This window comes from Rhinolophus ferrumequinum, chromosome 6 (genome assembly GCF_004115265.2).
Source record: "Rhinolophus ferrumequinum isolate MPI-CBG mRhiFer1 chromosome 6, mRhiFer1_v1.p, whole genome shotgun sequence".
In the NCBI taxonomy this organism is placed as follows: domain Eukaryota; kingdom Metazoa; phylum Chordata; class Mammalia; order Chiroptera; family Rhinolophidae; genus Rhinolophus; species Rhinolophus ferrumequinum.
Genome location: NC_046289.1, coordinates 38,359,186 through 38,377,186, shown reverse-complemented (window position 1 = coordinate 38,377,186; position 18,001 = coordinate 38,359,186). Strand labels below are relative to the sequence as shown.

General features: G+C 36.5%; 1 protein-coding gene across 2 annotated transcripts in view; it reads right to left on the bottom strand.

The window, feature by feature from the left end:
- Positions 1-281: 281 nt before the first annotated feature.
- GCH1 (GTP cyclohydrolase 1) overlaps positions 282-18,001 on the bottom strand; it is a 36,898-nt gene continuing 19,178 nt past the window's right edge. Inside the window, exons 2-6 of one of the 2 annotated variants that reach the window (XM_033108284.1) lie at positions 17,110-17,219; positions 12,581-12,663; positions 2,597-2,628; positions 1,558-1,642; positions 282-620 (exon numbers count right to left, since the gene is read on the bottom strand). In XM_033108284.1, coding sequence (XP_032964175.1) covers positions 494-620; positions 1,558-1,642; positions 2,597-2,628; positions 12,581-12,663; positions 17,110-17,219 — 437 coding nt within the window. In that variant the 3' untranslated portion in view covers positions 282-493. The remainder of the gene's footprint in view (positions 621-1,557; positions 1,643-2,596; positions 2,629-12,580; positions 12,664-17,109; positions 17,220-18,001) is intronic. The other variant, XM_033108285.1, reaches the window with a different exon arrangement.

Below are 18,001 nucleotides of genomic sequence, written 5' to 3'. Positions count from 1 at the left end.
ACATGATTGAAGTGAAGCCTGTTGGACTTAGAATTTGCAGAGCAGTGCCGCATACTGGACAATAAATTATTTGAAGCACTACACCATTTTTGTTTAGGGAGTGGAAAACGCAGTACATTGGTCACAGTTTTCTCCCATTCCCAACTCCTGTGCATATGAACCAATTTAACATATTATTTAACAAAATACAGGAGTTCGTCTCCCTTCCCAGCACCCTCGGGGTATCTATGAATGGCAGTGATGTTGTGTGTATAACTTAACACTATTGGCAGTTTGCTTGAATGTTGCCACTAAACGGTGGCAAGAAGAAAGTAGAGGGCCCACCCCTTTATTAATTATTTTTATTTGACTTGCAATAAATAATTGTTAACACACAGTGACGAGGCATGTTTCACGTCTGTTACAACTGAGAATGGAATGTACAAACGACTAAAGCCAGACAAACAAGGCTACGAGAAGCGTGATCTGCACAGAACGGGGCACATGCTGACATTCAGCTCCTAATCAGAGTGAGAAACTCCTCCCGAGTCTTTGGATCTTCCCGGAACACGCCCAACATCGTGCTGGTCACAGTTTTGCTGTTCATTTTCTGTACCCCTCGCATCACCATACACATGTGTCTACAAAACAAGTGGGGTTGAGAGGACCAGACAGTGCTGATTTGGTTTTTAAAATAAAAAGCAGGCTGAAAAATTAAATCTGATTAAACTGAGTTCAGAATGACCAAGTTTGTCACTTCTTAGACAAATTTTATTTAGAAGGGTTTCTTAAGTTTCTCAGTCGTATAGCTTTTATTCTTATCAGTGCTCAAGTCCTTAATGCATCCAACAGGAGGGGGGCAAAATGGAATATTCTTCCTGGGTGAAAACGACACAAGGAGTCTACAGAGATAGAACAACTTCTAGATCAAAAGAAATCCAGAATTCTTCCTTGATCCATCTTTAGGACCAAGAGAGTACAACGCTAGCTGAGGTGTTCAGAGACGTATGGAAGTGTGCTGGTCTCACCAGGCAGAACCCAGAGGGCAGTGACCACAGCGAGTTTAACCCGTGGTGAAGCTGGGCAGCATACACATAGGGAGCCCATGCCACGCCAGGAGGATGCATGAGAACTTGGCCCACAAGATGTGTGCAATTCTCATAATGCATCCTCGTAACGTAAAGAAGTGTCTTCAGTTGCCCTTCATTCCCATTCTTAGCTCCCTCCATTTTTTAAACGTGTGACAAAATATTATTAAAACGCTGCTTTGGAGCAACTAAAAAAAGCTAAAGAAGAAATCAAGAGAAGACATAAAACGCTGCTGGTTGTGCAAATCACCACACCTAAGCTTATGACTCCCTACTCTTCTACAGCCCCCAACAAACAAACTAAAACAAAACCAGTCTCCCAGGTCCTGGTTCCCATGTTGACAACACTAAATGAAAGAGGTAAAAGGGCTCCGGGCACAGAGTAATGTGTGGCATCACTTCTGACTAGAAAAACCAAGCAGCTCTGCATGTCATTTTCATGCACCGTTACGCCGTGATTAAGGCAAACAATAGACTTGTATAGACTTACGTTGCTTCAACCACTACCCCAACTCCAGCAGGTCGTAAGGCTTCTGTGATTGCTATAGCAATTTGTTTCGTAAGGCGCTCTTGAACTGTGGATGGAACAAGGAGCTCAGTTGAAGAGTGTGACACAAACAACTGAAAGCTTTTGCTGCCTCTAGAATATATGAAATCTTAGAAAGCAGACTTCTGTGAGATTTAAAAGCCAAAACACACGAGGTTCCACCAGTTTGCTTTGTATGCTACCTGGGCCACGGGAGACCCCTGTTCAATTCCCTCCCCTGCAGTACAGGTGAAGAGAGCTCAGGAAGCCCTGGCGCCCTCCAGCTCCACTGCAGGGAAGGGATTAGAATGGCGACTGTCTCTCAGCTGTGCAGTAAGACCAACGGAATACTGATAACAAGCACCTCCACAGAGGTAGGGCAGAGCACAGGAATAAACAGCTCGCAGCAGGATTCTAAAGGAGCCTACAGTATGGTTATTGAATTGTACTTAGAGCAATGCTGAAAACCAACGATTTAACCTGAATAATGTAGTTCCAGTGCTGAATACACAACTAATCTTTGAAACCATACATTCACTGCAGCATTACATCTATTTGAAAGCTGACAAAATTCCCAAATGTCTAGCAGAGTAGGAATTGATTAAATCAAGCCCCAGCCCAGCCGTGCAATGGAATGCTAAACAGCCAGCAAAACGAATGAGATGATTACATGTATGTGGGGAAAAGGGTTTAAGACTTTTTAAGTAAAAAAATAGTGGGCGAAAAGATAAGTGAAGCCCATTACATGTAATACGGGCCCGTTTTTAAATGCAATAAAAATAAACTGATTTTAAAATGTTGGTATATGCATAAAAATGTGAAGGAATATACAAATACAACAATGATTTCTGGAGGCTTGAAATGCAGCAGACTTTTTGTTTTATATTCCTATGAGGTTTTAATTTTTATAACTCATGTATTACACTTATAACAACAACAAAAAGTACTTTTCCCTTAAGAAAAAAAACGTTTTTCTATTTAGAAAAAAAGTTTTAAAATTTACCTTGTAATCTTCTACTATAGATTTCTACAATCCTAAAAAAGAAAGAATTGTTTTAGTTAATCATAAATTATTTGAAGTGAAATTAGTAAGGCTTCCTCCTAAGACTAAAAGGTTTTATGGAAGCAATTGTAAGGTAGGGCAGAGGATTCATGCCTAGAGGAGGACAGAAAGATACAAAAACTGTGGTCTACAGGGGACCACAATTATGACACAGAGTGGTACTCCCCTCTGTCCCCAAAGACAGAGAGAATTAAGAGTATAGTTTGCTTAGGGAAAACATAGAGATAAGCAGTTTTAAAGCTCCCACGTCATCAATTTTGGGCCAAGTCTCAAGTGTTCTAATCAATTGTATTGTTTAATCAGAGCTTAAAGTTCAAGTTAAAAATAAAAAGACTATTTGTTAATTAATAGGCAGACCACTGTCCCTACTAAACCTATTATGATAATCCGATTAGAACTGAACAGACTTCTTCAGACATCTCTTTATAAGATAGGTCTATATAATAAGCACTCAATATGTTTAACCCCCCTAAAACAAAAGCCTCCTGATCTTAGCTTATAACACAATCTATCAAGTGACAATTTTCTCCTTTCAATATCTTTCACTGTAGCTGTGAAATGTAAAGCTGGCCACGTGAATCACCCACTTTAGAATAACAAATCACGTTCAAGATTTCTTCTTTAAAATTTGTCTGTTAGTCGTGAATTTGGACTCAATTTAAGGAATGCCTTCCCTATCAGGCATTTTAAGGCTCTTCCCCCCCAACATGACCCTCAAAGAGAACTGACAACCTGCTCCTTAGACCTCAGTTACAGCCAATAAAGTCAATAAACAGGACGCCACCCTATTCACCACTCAGCCAGAAGGCAGGAGCCACTCTGATTCTTCTCTGTGTTCCCAGTAGGTAAACAACATTGAAGGAACACAATTACACGTTTTTTTTTATTTTGAACAAAAACCTGAGAAAGGATGGTTCAAGCTCCTAGATAGAAAATATGTCTTATTCTTACTGGGTCAAATTTCTGTATATATGACTTGTGATCGTTTCCCAGGTGATTAATTTCTTATATAAGTAGGAGATGCCATCGCATTAAAAATTAGTAACAGCTTTCTTCTCATAGTTGTCATTTTTTTCTAGAGTAGCATTTCAGGTACAACATTAGACAATAATGGTTAATGTTGGGCTTCCATATTTTGCTCCACATTTTATTAGGAATGACTCTAACATTTTACTATCACCCACGGTGTCTGTTTCTGGTCGATAGCCGCTGTCATGCCAGAGGAAGGTCATTTATGCATACAGGGTGAGTGCCTACTAGGTATATGATTATGAACAGGGTCCCTATACTCAAAGAGTTTCTTTCTTATTCCTTGTTTATTCTTCATTGTTTTCAGTTAAGAAGTAAGTGCTGAATTTCTGTCTTCTCAGCATTAAAAAAATTCATATGGCTTCCCTGAATTAAATATATATATATATTTATTTATTAAATATATATATTTAATTAAATTTATATATATATTTATATTATATTATTTATATTATTAATATATATATTTAATTAAATTATATATTTAATTAAATTTTATTAAATATATATATATTTAATTCAGGGAAGCCATATGAATTTTATATATATATATGTATGTATGTATATATTGCTCTCATTCTTGAAGATAATTTGTTGAGAGGTATTTGTTGGAAAAAAATTTTAGTTTGACACTGATAGTTATCTGCCTTTCAATATTGCCACTTGTCGGTGTCTAATTTCTGTCACCTTGTAGGTAATAGTGTTCTCTGTGGCTGTTTTTATGATTTTTCAGTATGTGTACTCTACAGTTTTCCATATTACTTCTAGGTGGGAATTTAATTTCATTACTCCTTTTTGGAATTTATTAGGCTTCCTGAATCTGAAGACTGATATTTTGCATATGTTCTCGAAACATTTTCAGCAATTATCTTCTCTAATATTGCACCTACTCCATTGCCTCTGCCACCTCCCAGAATTTCAATTAAGGGCATATTAGACTATTTCGGTCTTCCAGGTCTCTTATATTCTCATTCATATTTTCCACGTGTCTCTCTGTGCTGCTTTCTGTGCAATTTCTTCAGACCTTTTCTTCCAGTTCACTGATTATTTTCAGCTGTGCCTACACTGCTATTTAACATGAGGGTATTTAGGCTTTGGATTCAATTATCACTCTTTTTTAAGAAGTTATATTGGTACTTTTTTCCAATCTGCCTGGCTAATTACTCCTTTGTCAAGCTTTCAGTACTCTTATTTTCTAACATACTTGCTGTATATTCTGTATCTGTTAACTCCAGAAACTGTCCTCATTAACCATATGTTTCAGCTGACTCTGACCCATAGTGGCTTGTTTTCTTTTACTTTTGGTGAACTCATGTTCCTTGGAACATCATTTGTGGGAATTCTTTGAAGCCTGTATAAAAGTGCATCAGAGAATGTGCGCTTGTTTCTGCTAGGTATTGGAAGGTTACCTCGTTGGTGACATTTTAAATCAAATTATTTGCTGGAGTTTTTTTGAGGACCACACAGGTCATGTGAATTCTGACCCCAAACCCCTGTGAATACATGTCTATTGGCTCTTTTTCCTGCCCTCCCCAGAATAAGACTAATAGGTTAAGTATCTCCCTGAATTTGGGGTAGATTAGGGAGGACAGAACCCTGACTTTGGCTCCAATGCTGGCTAATTCCTGTGGATTCTCACTGCAATTGCCTTATATTTCACCCAGTGTGTGACATGTTTATATACATTATATCTTAGTATGTTATACCAAGAGGGATATCATTACAGTCTTGTTTACCATACTCCCAGAGTCAGTAGTTCTCAATTTTAATCTAAACCATTTTGTATTCTTTGAGTAGACCTCCCTGGGTCATGATGAAAACAGTACTTATAGCCTGCTAAAGTATATATACCAGGGGTGCCAAAAAAATGTATACATATGACTTGTAGTCATCTTTTGTTATCGGTGTATATTGAGTATTACAATTTTAATAGTTTTTTCCTCTCTTAAAATGTGTATACTTTTTTTGGCACTGTGTGTGTTTGTGTGTGTGTGTGTGTGTGTGTGTGTGTGTGTGTGTGATTTTTACAACTACATTCATAAGTGAGATTAGTTTATAATTTTTTAAATGCTAATTTTATCAGGCTTTGTTATCAGGGATGGGCAGCTTCATCAAATTAATTGTAGAGCTTTTCAAGTTTTCCTATGCTCTTGAATTATTTATACCACATGGGAATTAGTGGTTATTTGGATGTTGGAAAGAATGCCTATTAAATTGACTGGGTCCAGCCCCTTCCACTCCCACCCCACCCCCAACATTAATTTGGGTTACTAGTTTTTCTAAAGGTTACTAGTTTATCGAGATTTTCTAACTCTTGATTTATTCCCTTCTCTCTCCGTCTTTGTTTTTAAAAAAACTTATTCTTAAATGTTCAAAGTTTTTGAAGCATATTTCAGTTACATAGCTTCTCATTCCAAGGTATAAGTATTTATTCTCTCAATCTGACTTCCAAGCAGTCTATGATACAAGATTTTCAACATTTGGATTTATGCTTTCTATTCTTTTTGAGTTTTCTAAATTAATTTTTTTTATTTTGTCTTCTTTCTTTCCTGTTTGTTCCACTAAGTTTGCTTTATAATTCTTTTTTTTTTAAAAAAAAAAAATTAAATTCTTAGTTTGTTGTCAGTATTTCTTATTTAATAATTAAAGCATTTGTGGCTATAAAATTAACTCCAAAGTGCTTTTTGAAAATGTCAGCTTTGAGGTATAATCGACATAAAAATTGTAAGATATTTAAAGTGTACATCATGGTGATTTGATATACATATACATTGTGAAAGGATTCCCCCCATCTAGTTAATTAACACAGCCACCACCTCATATATTGTGTGTGTGTGTGTGTGTGTGTGTGTGTGTGTGTGTGTGTGAGAGAGAGAGAGAGAGAGAGAGGGGGAGAGAGAAAGAGAGAGAGACAGAGAGAAATTGAGAACAATGAACTTGGGAGTACAGATATCTCTTCAATATCCTGTCTTCATTTCCTTTGGATATACACCCAGAAGTGAGATTGCAGAATCATATGGAAGTTCTATTTTAATTTTTTGAGGAATCTCCATCCTGTTTTCTATAGTGGCTGCACCAATTAACATTTCATTTCATTTACATTACATTTATAAACAGTGCACAAGGCTTCCCTTTTCTCCACAGCCTTACCCAACACTTATTATCTCTTGTCTCTTTTAACAATAGCTATTCTAACAGGTGTGAGGTGATAGCTCATTATGGTTTTGATTTGCATTTCCCTGATGATTAATGCTGAGCACCTTTTCATGTACGTATTGGCCATTTGTATATTTTCTTTCGAGAAATGTCTATTCAGTTCCTCTCCCCATTTTTCAGTTGGATTGTTTGCTTCTTTGCTATTGAGTTGTATGAGTTCTTTATATATTCTGGACATTAACCCTTATCAGATATATGATTTGAGAATATTTTCTCCCATTCTGTAGGTTGCGTTTTCATTTTGCTGATGGTTTCCCTTGCTGTGCACTAGTTTTTAGTTTGATGTAATCCTCCTTGTTTATTTTTGCTTCTGTTGCCTTTGCTTTTGGTGTCAAATCCAAAAAAATCTCCAAAAGACCAATGTCAAGGAGCTTACCTCTATGCTTTCTTCTAGGAATTTTATGGTATCGGGTCTTAATGTTCAAGTCTTCAATCCATTTTGAGCGAATTTTTTTAAATCATGAATGACGTTGCATTTTTCAAATGCTTGTCTACATCTAGTGAAATTATCATATGACTTTTATTCATTTTGTTAACATGGTGTATCACATTGATTGACTTGCCAATGTTGAACCATCTTTGCATCCCTGGAATAAATCCCAATTGATTGTGGCGTATGATCTTTTTAATGTATCGTTGAATTTGGCTTAATAGTTTGTTGAGAATTTTTGCATCTAGATTCATCAGGGATATTGGCCTGTAATTTTCTTTTCTTGTAGGGTCCTTGTCTGATTTGGTATCAGGGTAATGCTGGTCTCGAAAAATGAGTTTGTAAGTGTTCCCTCCTCTTCTACTTTTCGGAAGAGTTTGAGGAGGATTGGTATTAATTCCAAAATATAGCTTTGTACTTCAGATTTTATACATTGGTATACAGTGTTTACATCATTATGGCTTTCTATCATGTCAAAGGAATTTAAAAGAACTTCAGCCTCTAAATAAACTGGTTTTAAAACTAACTTTGTATTAATTTGTAATTTTCTTGTTACACCATCACATGTTCAAATTTTTTTAAAGTTTATGCTTGCCTTCTGGCCAAAATTCTATTACTCTGCTTTGTATATGCTTTTTATCTGTCTCAATCAAAGATTGAGAGGTAGTGTTCCCACCCACTTCTTTCAGGTTTGTCAGCTTCTTTATGCATTTCAGCTAGTTCCTGTTTTCTATTTTGAACCCATTTGACACAAAAGGATTCATGACCACTTTTATCATGAAATTTCATGAAAATAAGAAGACCCACTTTGTCCCCTTTGATAAATTTTGTCTTGATTTTATTTTGAACTTTTACGATTTTTTTAAAATAAATGTGACATAGTTGGGTACTGGATTTAACCCAATGGACATCTTACTTAAATAGCTCACTTACTGGTCATACAACCTCTGTGCTAGGTCCTCTCTTTTCTCTTTTGCATTATTCTTTCTTTCCTCTTCTTCCTCCTCTGGCAACTGGAAAGTAATCTGGTGACACTTTTGCAGGAAGAACGAATGGACAGTATAATTTAACCCTTGCAAATCTTAAGAGTATTTCTGATACCTTCATATGACTTGGCTTGACAAGCTTGACTTGACACCAGGCTACAAATGCGCAGGTGTGGCTAAAGCAAAGAGAAAAAGTGCAGCAGGAGATGGAGCTGGATCACTGTGGGACTTGTCAGCTAGAGTAAGGAGTCTGAACTTTACCTTAAAAGCTATAGGGAGCTATGAAGGAGCAGCAGCATCAAATCCACACTTTAGAAAGAACATCCTAGCACAAATGAGAGCAGATTTAAGGACCCTAAGAGATTAGAGGCAAAGAGGAGTTAGGAATTTAACTTATAATCCAGGAGGAACATAAGAAAAACCCAACAGAGTAGTAGCAAGGATAGTGAGAAGGCAGCATGGGAACAGGAGGGAAGAAGGGGTACGGCAGGAGGTCAGTGAGCACGTAACAGCAATGGATGGATTCCCGCTCACTCCTTGCCCCAAAATATATTCCGGATGGAACAAAGATTTAAATATAAAAATAACCCAGAAAACATGAGTTTATGACTACATAAACATTTTTAACTTCTTTATGGAAAAATAATACTATAAAACAAAATCAAAAGACAAATGACAAGACTGGAACACTTACTTGGAGCACCTGACCTAACTGCTTTAACATTCACAGAGCTCATACAAATCAGTAATAAAAAGGCAAGCAACCCAATGGAAAAATTAGCAAAGGCTAAGTGAGGAACTTTCTGAAAAGATTCCACCTCACTCTATTAAAGAAATACAAATTAAAACAATAGGTACCATGTTTCACTTACCAGTTTCGCAAAGATTGAAAAGTGTGATGAAACCCAGTGTTGGCAAAAGTGTGGAGAAACACACACCCTTTATCTATTATTAGAGTATAAATTGGTATAATCTTTTTTGGAGAGCAATTTGGTAATATCAAAAATTCAGCTACCCTTAACCCAGCAGTTTTACTCTAGTAATTTATCTTACAGGTAGACTCAAAGTATGCAAATACATAAAAATATGTTCACCAAAGCATTATTTTCCTTTCTTGACAACAGCGTCAAATAGACTATATTTATTTATGTCAAAGACTGGTTAAATGAATTATATTAATCAATCAAAGAAATACTATGTGGCTATTAAAAGGAACTTGGACTTTCTGGACTAAAACATGTCCAAGGGATTTCAATGTATTTTAAATTAAAAAAAAAAAAAAGTTGTACAGAATGTAGGGTATGATTTTTTGTTTTGTTTTGTTTCGTTTTGCTAGTTTTAAAGAGCTGTATGTTTGTGTTTGCACAGAAATTTTCCAGAAGGATAGTGAAAGAATATCGAGTTTTAACTCTGGGGAATGGAAATAGGAAAGAAAAGCTCTCCCTTTACTCACTTATTTGTATTTAAATGTAACTGGTAAGTGTGTTACTTTTATAATTGAGAAAGAGAAAAAAAAGAATGTTCACTTTGTAATCTGATGCCCACCCTACTTTTTTAACTCTCCTTCACCCCTGCCTAAATTACATTTCTATCAATCAAATTCACTCCCTACCCACTGGAATAAGCCTTGCTCCTGCCCTCCTATTTACCTTTGCTCATGTGTTCACTACACCTAGAGGAACTTCTCTTCCATTTAGAAGTCTGTTCAGCCCTCCACCTCTGGCTGTCTTCGTCCCCACCTGGACTCCTCTGAACTGAGTGCTCCGAACCAGGCATTTCTGTGGCACCTGTTGTCTCATACTCTTGCCCTCCTTAGGGCAGCAGCTCTGTCCTACTTCTTTCTAGCACAGTACCCTTTCACAGTAGGTGCTTAATAAATAGATTAACCAGGGTTACCCAAGGCACTACATTTGAAAGTCAAGATTTAATTATGTTCACTCAATTATTCTAAGGCAAGAAAATGAATATATGTTCAATGGATTTTCAGCAACAAAAGGAATTTCTATTCAAACCAAGTTTACTCTAGAATTCTATTAGAATTAAACCAGATGAACTCACTTCTGGTATTTTCTTGTTACTTAAGGCTTTACTGTTTGATATTTGACTTCTGTGGCACTGAAAGGTCATTCGTTTAAAGGCAAGCATATAACAAACTTCACATACAAGATTAAAATGAACGGTGAAGTTTTCCAAAGACATTAAGTTTGCTTTAGCTTCATGCCCTAAATATTCTTAGTTCTTATAGGGAGTAAGCAGTTGGATAAAATCTTAGTCTTCTTCTCTATTTAATGGACGCTTTATTCAAATTTTTTACAAAATATCTGAAAGTAACACACTCAGTTCTTTGGCTAAGTGTTCCATTTTTTTCTTAATTGTCAATCCTATTAGTGTAAGGACAAATCCCCAGGCTAATAATCAACTCTTTTGTATTGTTTCATAAAAGCTTAATTTTGGGGCATCTTTTCCTTTCCCTAGGAAAGGAAATAGTCAAAGATTATCCCCTCCTACCCCCAAGTTACCATTTACTCCAAGATCTCACTGGATTACTCTAGAATCCATTTCCATAAAGTGTTAACCATGGTCTACACAGTATGGTCTTGTAGAGAAGGCTCTTTACCTTAAGACCCAGGCTTAATGTGGTCTGCCAAGCATTCTTATAATATGAAAGCTATCTACTACACACCTTTCACAAATGGACAATCTGTTACAGGCATCGGCAGTACCAGAATTTCTATATGGGGAAAGTGTAGGGTTGGCAATAGAAATTACAGCAGCATTGATTTCCCCCATCACCACCAATACCCTTTTCGGCCACCCCTCGGCACTGCCACTGGGTACAGATCACTGAAAGGTGGCAAGATGTTTCTGGATTTGTGTTAAGAGCCTTATTGCAGTGAAGCAATTACAGGTATGATATAATAATATCCTTTCTGGTGGCAAGAGTGCTGACCAGGAATAAGGTCAGAAACGAGGGATGTTAAATTTTTTCTTCTACTTACTTTCTCCTTAATCCCTAGAGGAAATGAGTGAGAAAGTGGAAGTGAAAACAAAAGTAAAAAGAACAGCTGTGGAAAGCAGCTAACAGACTGCTGGATGGTTTCTACAGATTCCAACACAGAATTGAAAAAGATCTGGACCACCATTTCAGGATTGTGGTGAATCCCAGAGTCTAAGTGGAGAAGAAACAGGAACACATCAGAGTCACAGCATAGTCAGTTGGTCACAAAGATTCATTTACTTCAATTTTTGATGTGACCTCAATCAAGTTATCCAAAGTTAGCTTGGTTTATTTTAAAGAGGGGTCAGGGGTGGCACTTGACTGTATATTCATTACCTATTCCTTCATTTTGTTCTTAACTTCTCAACATACACACACACACACACACACACACACACACACACACACACACCCCTCCCATTATTTCCCCAGGTCTCACCAACTCTATACAAAAAAATTACAAAAGAAGATATTTAGGGGCATTAAAATTTTGGTCACTAGGCCTATCAGAGATATATGAACACTGATGCTCAAGTTGACTTCCGGTTAAACATAGATTACCATGCTTGTACATCACCATTCCTTCCTAAAACCCAAATAAAGATGGTAGCAAAGGAACTTTTTAAAAGGCATGAACCCACAGGATAAAGAATGGAAAAGAAGACTGTAGTAGAAAGGAGAGAAATGGGTGAGAGTAAGCATTGTCTTGGAAGAGAGCTGAGAAAGCCAAGGGAGACACAGTCTGGGGTCTGCAGAGGCAAAGAAACCGGAAGGGAACCGACTGAGAGATGCCTGGAGGTGTGCAGGAGGCAGGACAGAGGCTCCAAACAGTGGTTTGATTAAAATCTGAAAACAGTGCAGTGCAGTGAGACCCTTGCCCAGGTTTGTTCTCCCACCCCTCACTTTTAGCTAAACCACCCTTAAAGGAAAGGGACCAGACTGATTGCACCCTCGGCTCCTCTCCAGCCAGGGACCAGGGAAGGCTCTCCACAGAAAGGTGTGAGCTCAGACTTCAAATGGAAGTGGAAGAAGGGGTGGGAGGCGGGGGAGGAGGGTAGGCCATCGGGGAGTGAGAGGAAATGGGCATTTGTGTTTCAGGGCCTGTAAGTCCTCTAAGCCTGTCTCAGAGACTATCGAGTTTAAGTTGCAATGTGTCGTCCACATTAGAGCCACACTGGTCAAGAAAGAAAGCCCGATGAGATTCTCACCATGTAGGGGCAGATTCTATAAGCCTGTTTTCCTGTTCGTCACACAGTCATACTTACCTCGCAAGTTTGCTGAGGCCGAGGACCTGCTTATTAGGAAGATACCCGATGTGAACCTTCGGAGAGGAGACAGGAATCGTGAGCTAAGTGAAAACAGTGCTTTCTTGTGACAAAATAAGGAAATACAGGATACTTACTATGTAACTCAACACAATGAAACTGTATCTTTAAGACATCTAGAAGATTTAAGACTTAGAAAAATGAAGCGCTTATATAAGCATTTAAAAATTACATAAATGCAGTAAAACAGAAAATATACAATAATGACTTAATAAAATAACAACTGTGAAGTATAGTCACAGTATTTCCTGGTGACGTTAAATTCCCAATAACAATTCCTCAAGTCTTTCCTCTCCAGAGGGGAAACAGTCTCAAGAAAGTGCAAATTATCCTGTAGCAATATTTAAAGGTAGCCAGGAAAGCCTCCTTTATTTTATTTACTTATTTATTTTTTGAAAGTCTCCTTTAAATGGTTGAAACTGTAACTATAAATATGGCCATTCCACACATCACTGTGGCCTTAAAAGTTCCACCCTGTTGTGGAGTCCTGCTGCACAGAAAGAGGGGCTCCATGCCCTCTGTTGTGCATGGCTGCCCCATTTCTAAGCTACTGGAGAGTACCATCTTCCTGACAGGAGAAAAAGGACACTGATACAAATGTGACTCCACAAGAACCTGGATCCGGAGTTCTTATAGAACCTACTATAAGGCAAAAGCATTTCTATAATCTTAATAGGTGCTGATTAATATCTAATGTGTAAATGTTACCTCTCTTTGAGCGATGTATTAAGTATAAGAAAACATAATGCATAGTTCTCCAAAAAGGCTAATAAAGTAAATGGTCATTTGTGAGCAATCAATTAAGCTAATATAAAATTATACTCATTTGCGTCATGGTTTGGCAGCATTTGTTGCATGTTCAGCTAATATTTACTGTACACTTGAATAATTGATCTAGCAGTAATTAGTGATTTTTCATCTACTAGAGCTATGCTTGGGGAGTTTGAGAATACCAACTCATCTTCTTCCTGGCTGGCAGAAGAACAAAGAAAAGTAGCACCTGAATGTTAGGTATTTCAAAGAAAAATTAGAGAGTTAAAACTTTCCCATAGAACCAAGGCCTTCTGTACCACCTGAAATTTTTATACCTATAAGCAGAGTTATCCTTTGTGTATTCATTATACTATTTTTGGTCCTCCTAAAGATCCATTTAAGTCATTTAAATGTCCATTTCAGGAAATCGCCACTGAATAATATATTTAAAAACAGAGTTAGCTAGAACACAAACACAAAGGTGATCATAGCAGAAGGTAACAAGATATAGTGATGCAATACTGCAAATTATACTAAATACTATATATTTGGTCTTCATCCACAATTCCTGATTCACAGCTCCCCAAATCCTTGGAATCTCTCAAGTGCTGAGAATGGAAATGCAAATTCATGATGCTATTTTTGATTCTTGTTTAAATCAATAGTAAGACAGTTGACACAACTGGAAAAATGTAAATATGGGTTAGTTATAGGTGCTATTTAGGAATTACTGTTAATTTTGTTTATGGTAGTGCTAGTATGGATAAGCATGAAAATATTGTTTTATAGATATGTATTAATAATTAGTGATAAAAAGTCATGCTGTCAATACATACTCTATATTATACAGTATGTTGAAAATTTTACTGCTAATTTTTTTTAGGTTGATAATCAAATTGAACTTATGTTTCTAAAAAAATCTTTATCTTTTAGAGAGACATATTATAAGATACTATGGAAAAAATAATATAACATGTAGGATTTGCTTCAAAATAGTCCAGTGGGAACGTCCCCTATATATAACAAGACTGGTCCTTTACTGATAACTGTTGAAGTTGGATGATGGGAACACAGAACTTTATAATACTAGTCTTTCTATCCTGTATATGTTTAATATTTTCTATAATAAATGGTTTTTAAAAGAGAGAGAAACCACTACACACACATCAGAATGCTAAACTTAAAAAGACTTAAAGTGCCAAGTGTTGGCAAGGATAGGAAGTGACTGGGACTCACATGAAAGTATGTCAAGTGTAAATAGGTACAACACTAGTAAATAAGCAAGAGTACAACCTATGACCCTTCAATTCCACTTGTAAGTACATTTCTAATAGAAATGCATGCATATGTGTACCAAAAGAATGCTGGTAGCAGTTGAGGGAAGAGTTAAAATAGGGAAAATACAAAACGGAGTCATTTTAACCAAGTTGCTAAGTTATTAACATTATAAAGGTTATGATTATGAAGGCATGAGGAAACAATTCTTTTTCTCATCTTAACTAGCCTGGGCACTTAAAATTTTGAACTCTCCAGTCATGCATCAATACCAAGGTATACACCAGTTCACTGTGCGTCAATGCCCAAGCATACATCAAGCCTACAAACAACCCTCTGACTACCCCCTAAAGAACTCAGGATGTGATCGTTTTTCCTGGAATCCTGGTTCATTATCCAGACTGCCTGATATCTGACTGATAACTGTCCTGGACAAATCCAAGGGCTAAGAATTCAGGACTAAGAATTCAAGGATGTGACTTTTATTCTGAGTAAGAACTCTGAACTTTTCTTTCTTCTTCAGAACAAAAGTTCTGGGTTTTTGCCTGGCTGTGTTGCCAGTTTGCAAACTCTAAGACCCTTTGATAGATTTTTATCGTTTATTTCTAGTTAAAGACTCTTTGTGCTCAGTTGATACAATATTGTTTATAATAGCAAAACAAACACACACACACACACAAAGCAAGAAAAACAACACAAATGTCCACCAAGAACAGAATAGATGAATTAATTATAGTATGCATGTACAGTGGAATAATATTAATATATAGCAATGAAAATAAACAAAGCACAATGACTCTTACAATGTGGAGCAAAAGAAGCCAGACACAGAGTATATGCTGTCGATTCTTTCCATTTATATATATAGTCTGTGCTGCTTAACAAAGGGGATACATTCTGAGAAATGCATCATCAGGCAATGTTGTTATGTGAACATCAGAGTACCTTTACACAAACCTAGATGGTATATTCTACGATACACCAGGGCTATATGCTATAGCCTATTTCTCTGAAGGGGAGGAAAAATAAGATTTTCCTCTATCCTTCTGGGTTCTTGGCTGAGACATCCCTATAATAAAAGACAGATTGGCAGGAGAAAAACAAAAGTTTAATAACATGTCTATTTCCTGTATACATGGGAGAGACCCAGGAAAACAGAGTAGCTCAGCAAAATGGCCGAAGCCATCATCTTAAATATTATCTTCAGCTGAAGATGAAAGATGTTAGGGGTCAGAGAGTCAGTCAGGGAGGTGACCAGGAAAAGCACAGTGACAAGGGGAAGGTTGTTAAGCAGACTTAAGTCATTGCCTTCCACATGGATAAGAGCTTCTAGAGATAAGGTATCACTAAGTGAAAGGAATGTTTCAGCCCCATTATAATCTGATGTGAGCCTTAATTAACCAAAAAGTCCTTGTGCAGCAGATGACTGTAGTTGAAAAACAAGCACAACTAATCTACCTGTGGGGACAACAGATGGGTTAGGATTAGGAAGGGCCACAAGGTGAGCTTCCAGGCTACTCATAATGTTCTAGTTCTCGATCTATAAGGTAGTAAGGAATACCTGTATGATTTGTGCATTTTCTATGTTTCACTTCTACAAAATATTTAAAAATGAAATACTTTAACAAAAAAAATATGTGAAGCAAATGTTAACACATTTCAGGTGCTGGGTATATAGGTAGTCATAGCACTATTTCTTATAAATCTACTATTTGAAAATTATTAATAAAAAGTCAAAATAAAATAAAATTATAATGTGGGGGGAGGGGGAGAAAACAGACAACTCTTGGTCCTAAACCCACACATTCTCAAAAGTATGTTTAACACCAACAAGCTGGATAACATTATCTAGTTTGCATACATTAGATTCATTTTTCCTACCGTATTTCCCCGAAAATAAGACCTAGCCGGACAATCAGCTCTACTGCGTCTTTTGGAGCAAAAATTAATATAAGACCCGGTCTTATTTTAAAGACCCGGTCTTATTTTACTATACTATAAGACTGAGTCTTATATAATATAAGACTGGGTATAATATAACATAACACAACATAACATAACATATAATATAATATAACATAACATAATATAATTCCGGGTCTTATATTAATTTTTGCTCCAAAAGATGCATTAGAACTGATTGCCCAGCTAGGTCTTATTTTCGGGGAAACACGGTAGAGAAAAAGAGAAAACCTTAATCTCATTACTTTAACCTATTCACATCATATTTTCAATGAAATGCTTGCCCTGAGCGCCTTCTGCTACTTTGTTTTTGTTAACTTCAAGCTATTAGATTAGTCAGGTTGACAGAAATGTTTATATATAATTCTAAATATCAGGAATATTAAAAATTAGGTAACAATTTTGAATATAATTATCCTAATTTAAAATTTTTCATTGTGCTTTTTAAATTGGTAGGAAGCAACAGAGAAAAACCTTACCTTTCCAATAAATGGAACTAGATGATGTTCACACATGGAAAACATATCTATGTCCTTCACAATGACCATCTCATCATGATCTTCGTCAAATATCGCATCATTTAGGACATCTGAAATCAGAGGCTTGCTTTAGTAACATTTCCAATTTTACAGAAAGATACAGAGTAGAAAAACTAACAATCTCTATGGGTAAATATAAAATGACAGAAAGAATGTTAATTCTGATTAAAATATTAAGGAATGCAAATTAAAACTAGCTATTTTTCTCCCACCAAATTAGCAGTCTTTTCCTTTAAATGATGGGGGGAAAATCCCTATGCTATAGTATTACATAAAAAAAAAATAAAAAGGCAGGATTACGAATGTATTTGCAGCATGAGAGGGAAATGGAGAGGAAGAGAGAGTATGCAAAACAAAAGAGTGGCTATTTCTGTTGATAAAAATGGAATGCTTTCACTTTCTTCCTTACTTTTTCTTGTACTTAACACTTCCAGTATGATGGATGTGTAGAAAACCATATCTCAGGAAAAAAAAAAATTCTTAGCCCTCTGACTCCTGAGGCTAGATCCAGACACATGTAAACTTCACCTCTGTCATGAATCTCCAAATAATTTTCTACTCTTATAAAGTTTCTAGTTATTGTATGCAAGTGTCACCCTTATTCTAAACAGTTGCCTTCCTCCCTTCCTAAGGAAATAAATGCCACAGTTTTTATGTGTATGCCTGCCCAGGTTGGCTTTGGGTGATAAGCAGTGTCTTGTTTAACCAGTGGACTCCAGCATGTGTGGACAGGCATACGACATTTAGAAATGAAAAAGCCTTATTTTTAAAAAAACTGCACTGATATCTGAATAGCTTGGCCAACTAGATAGAATCAAAGCACCTCGCTGTA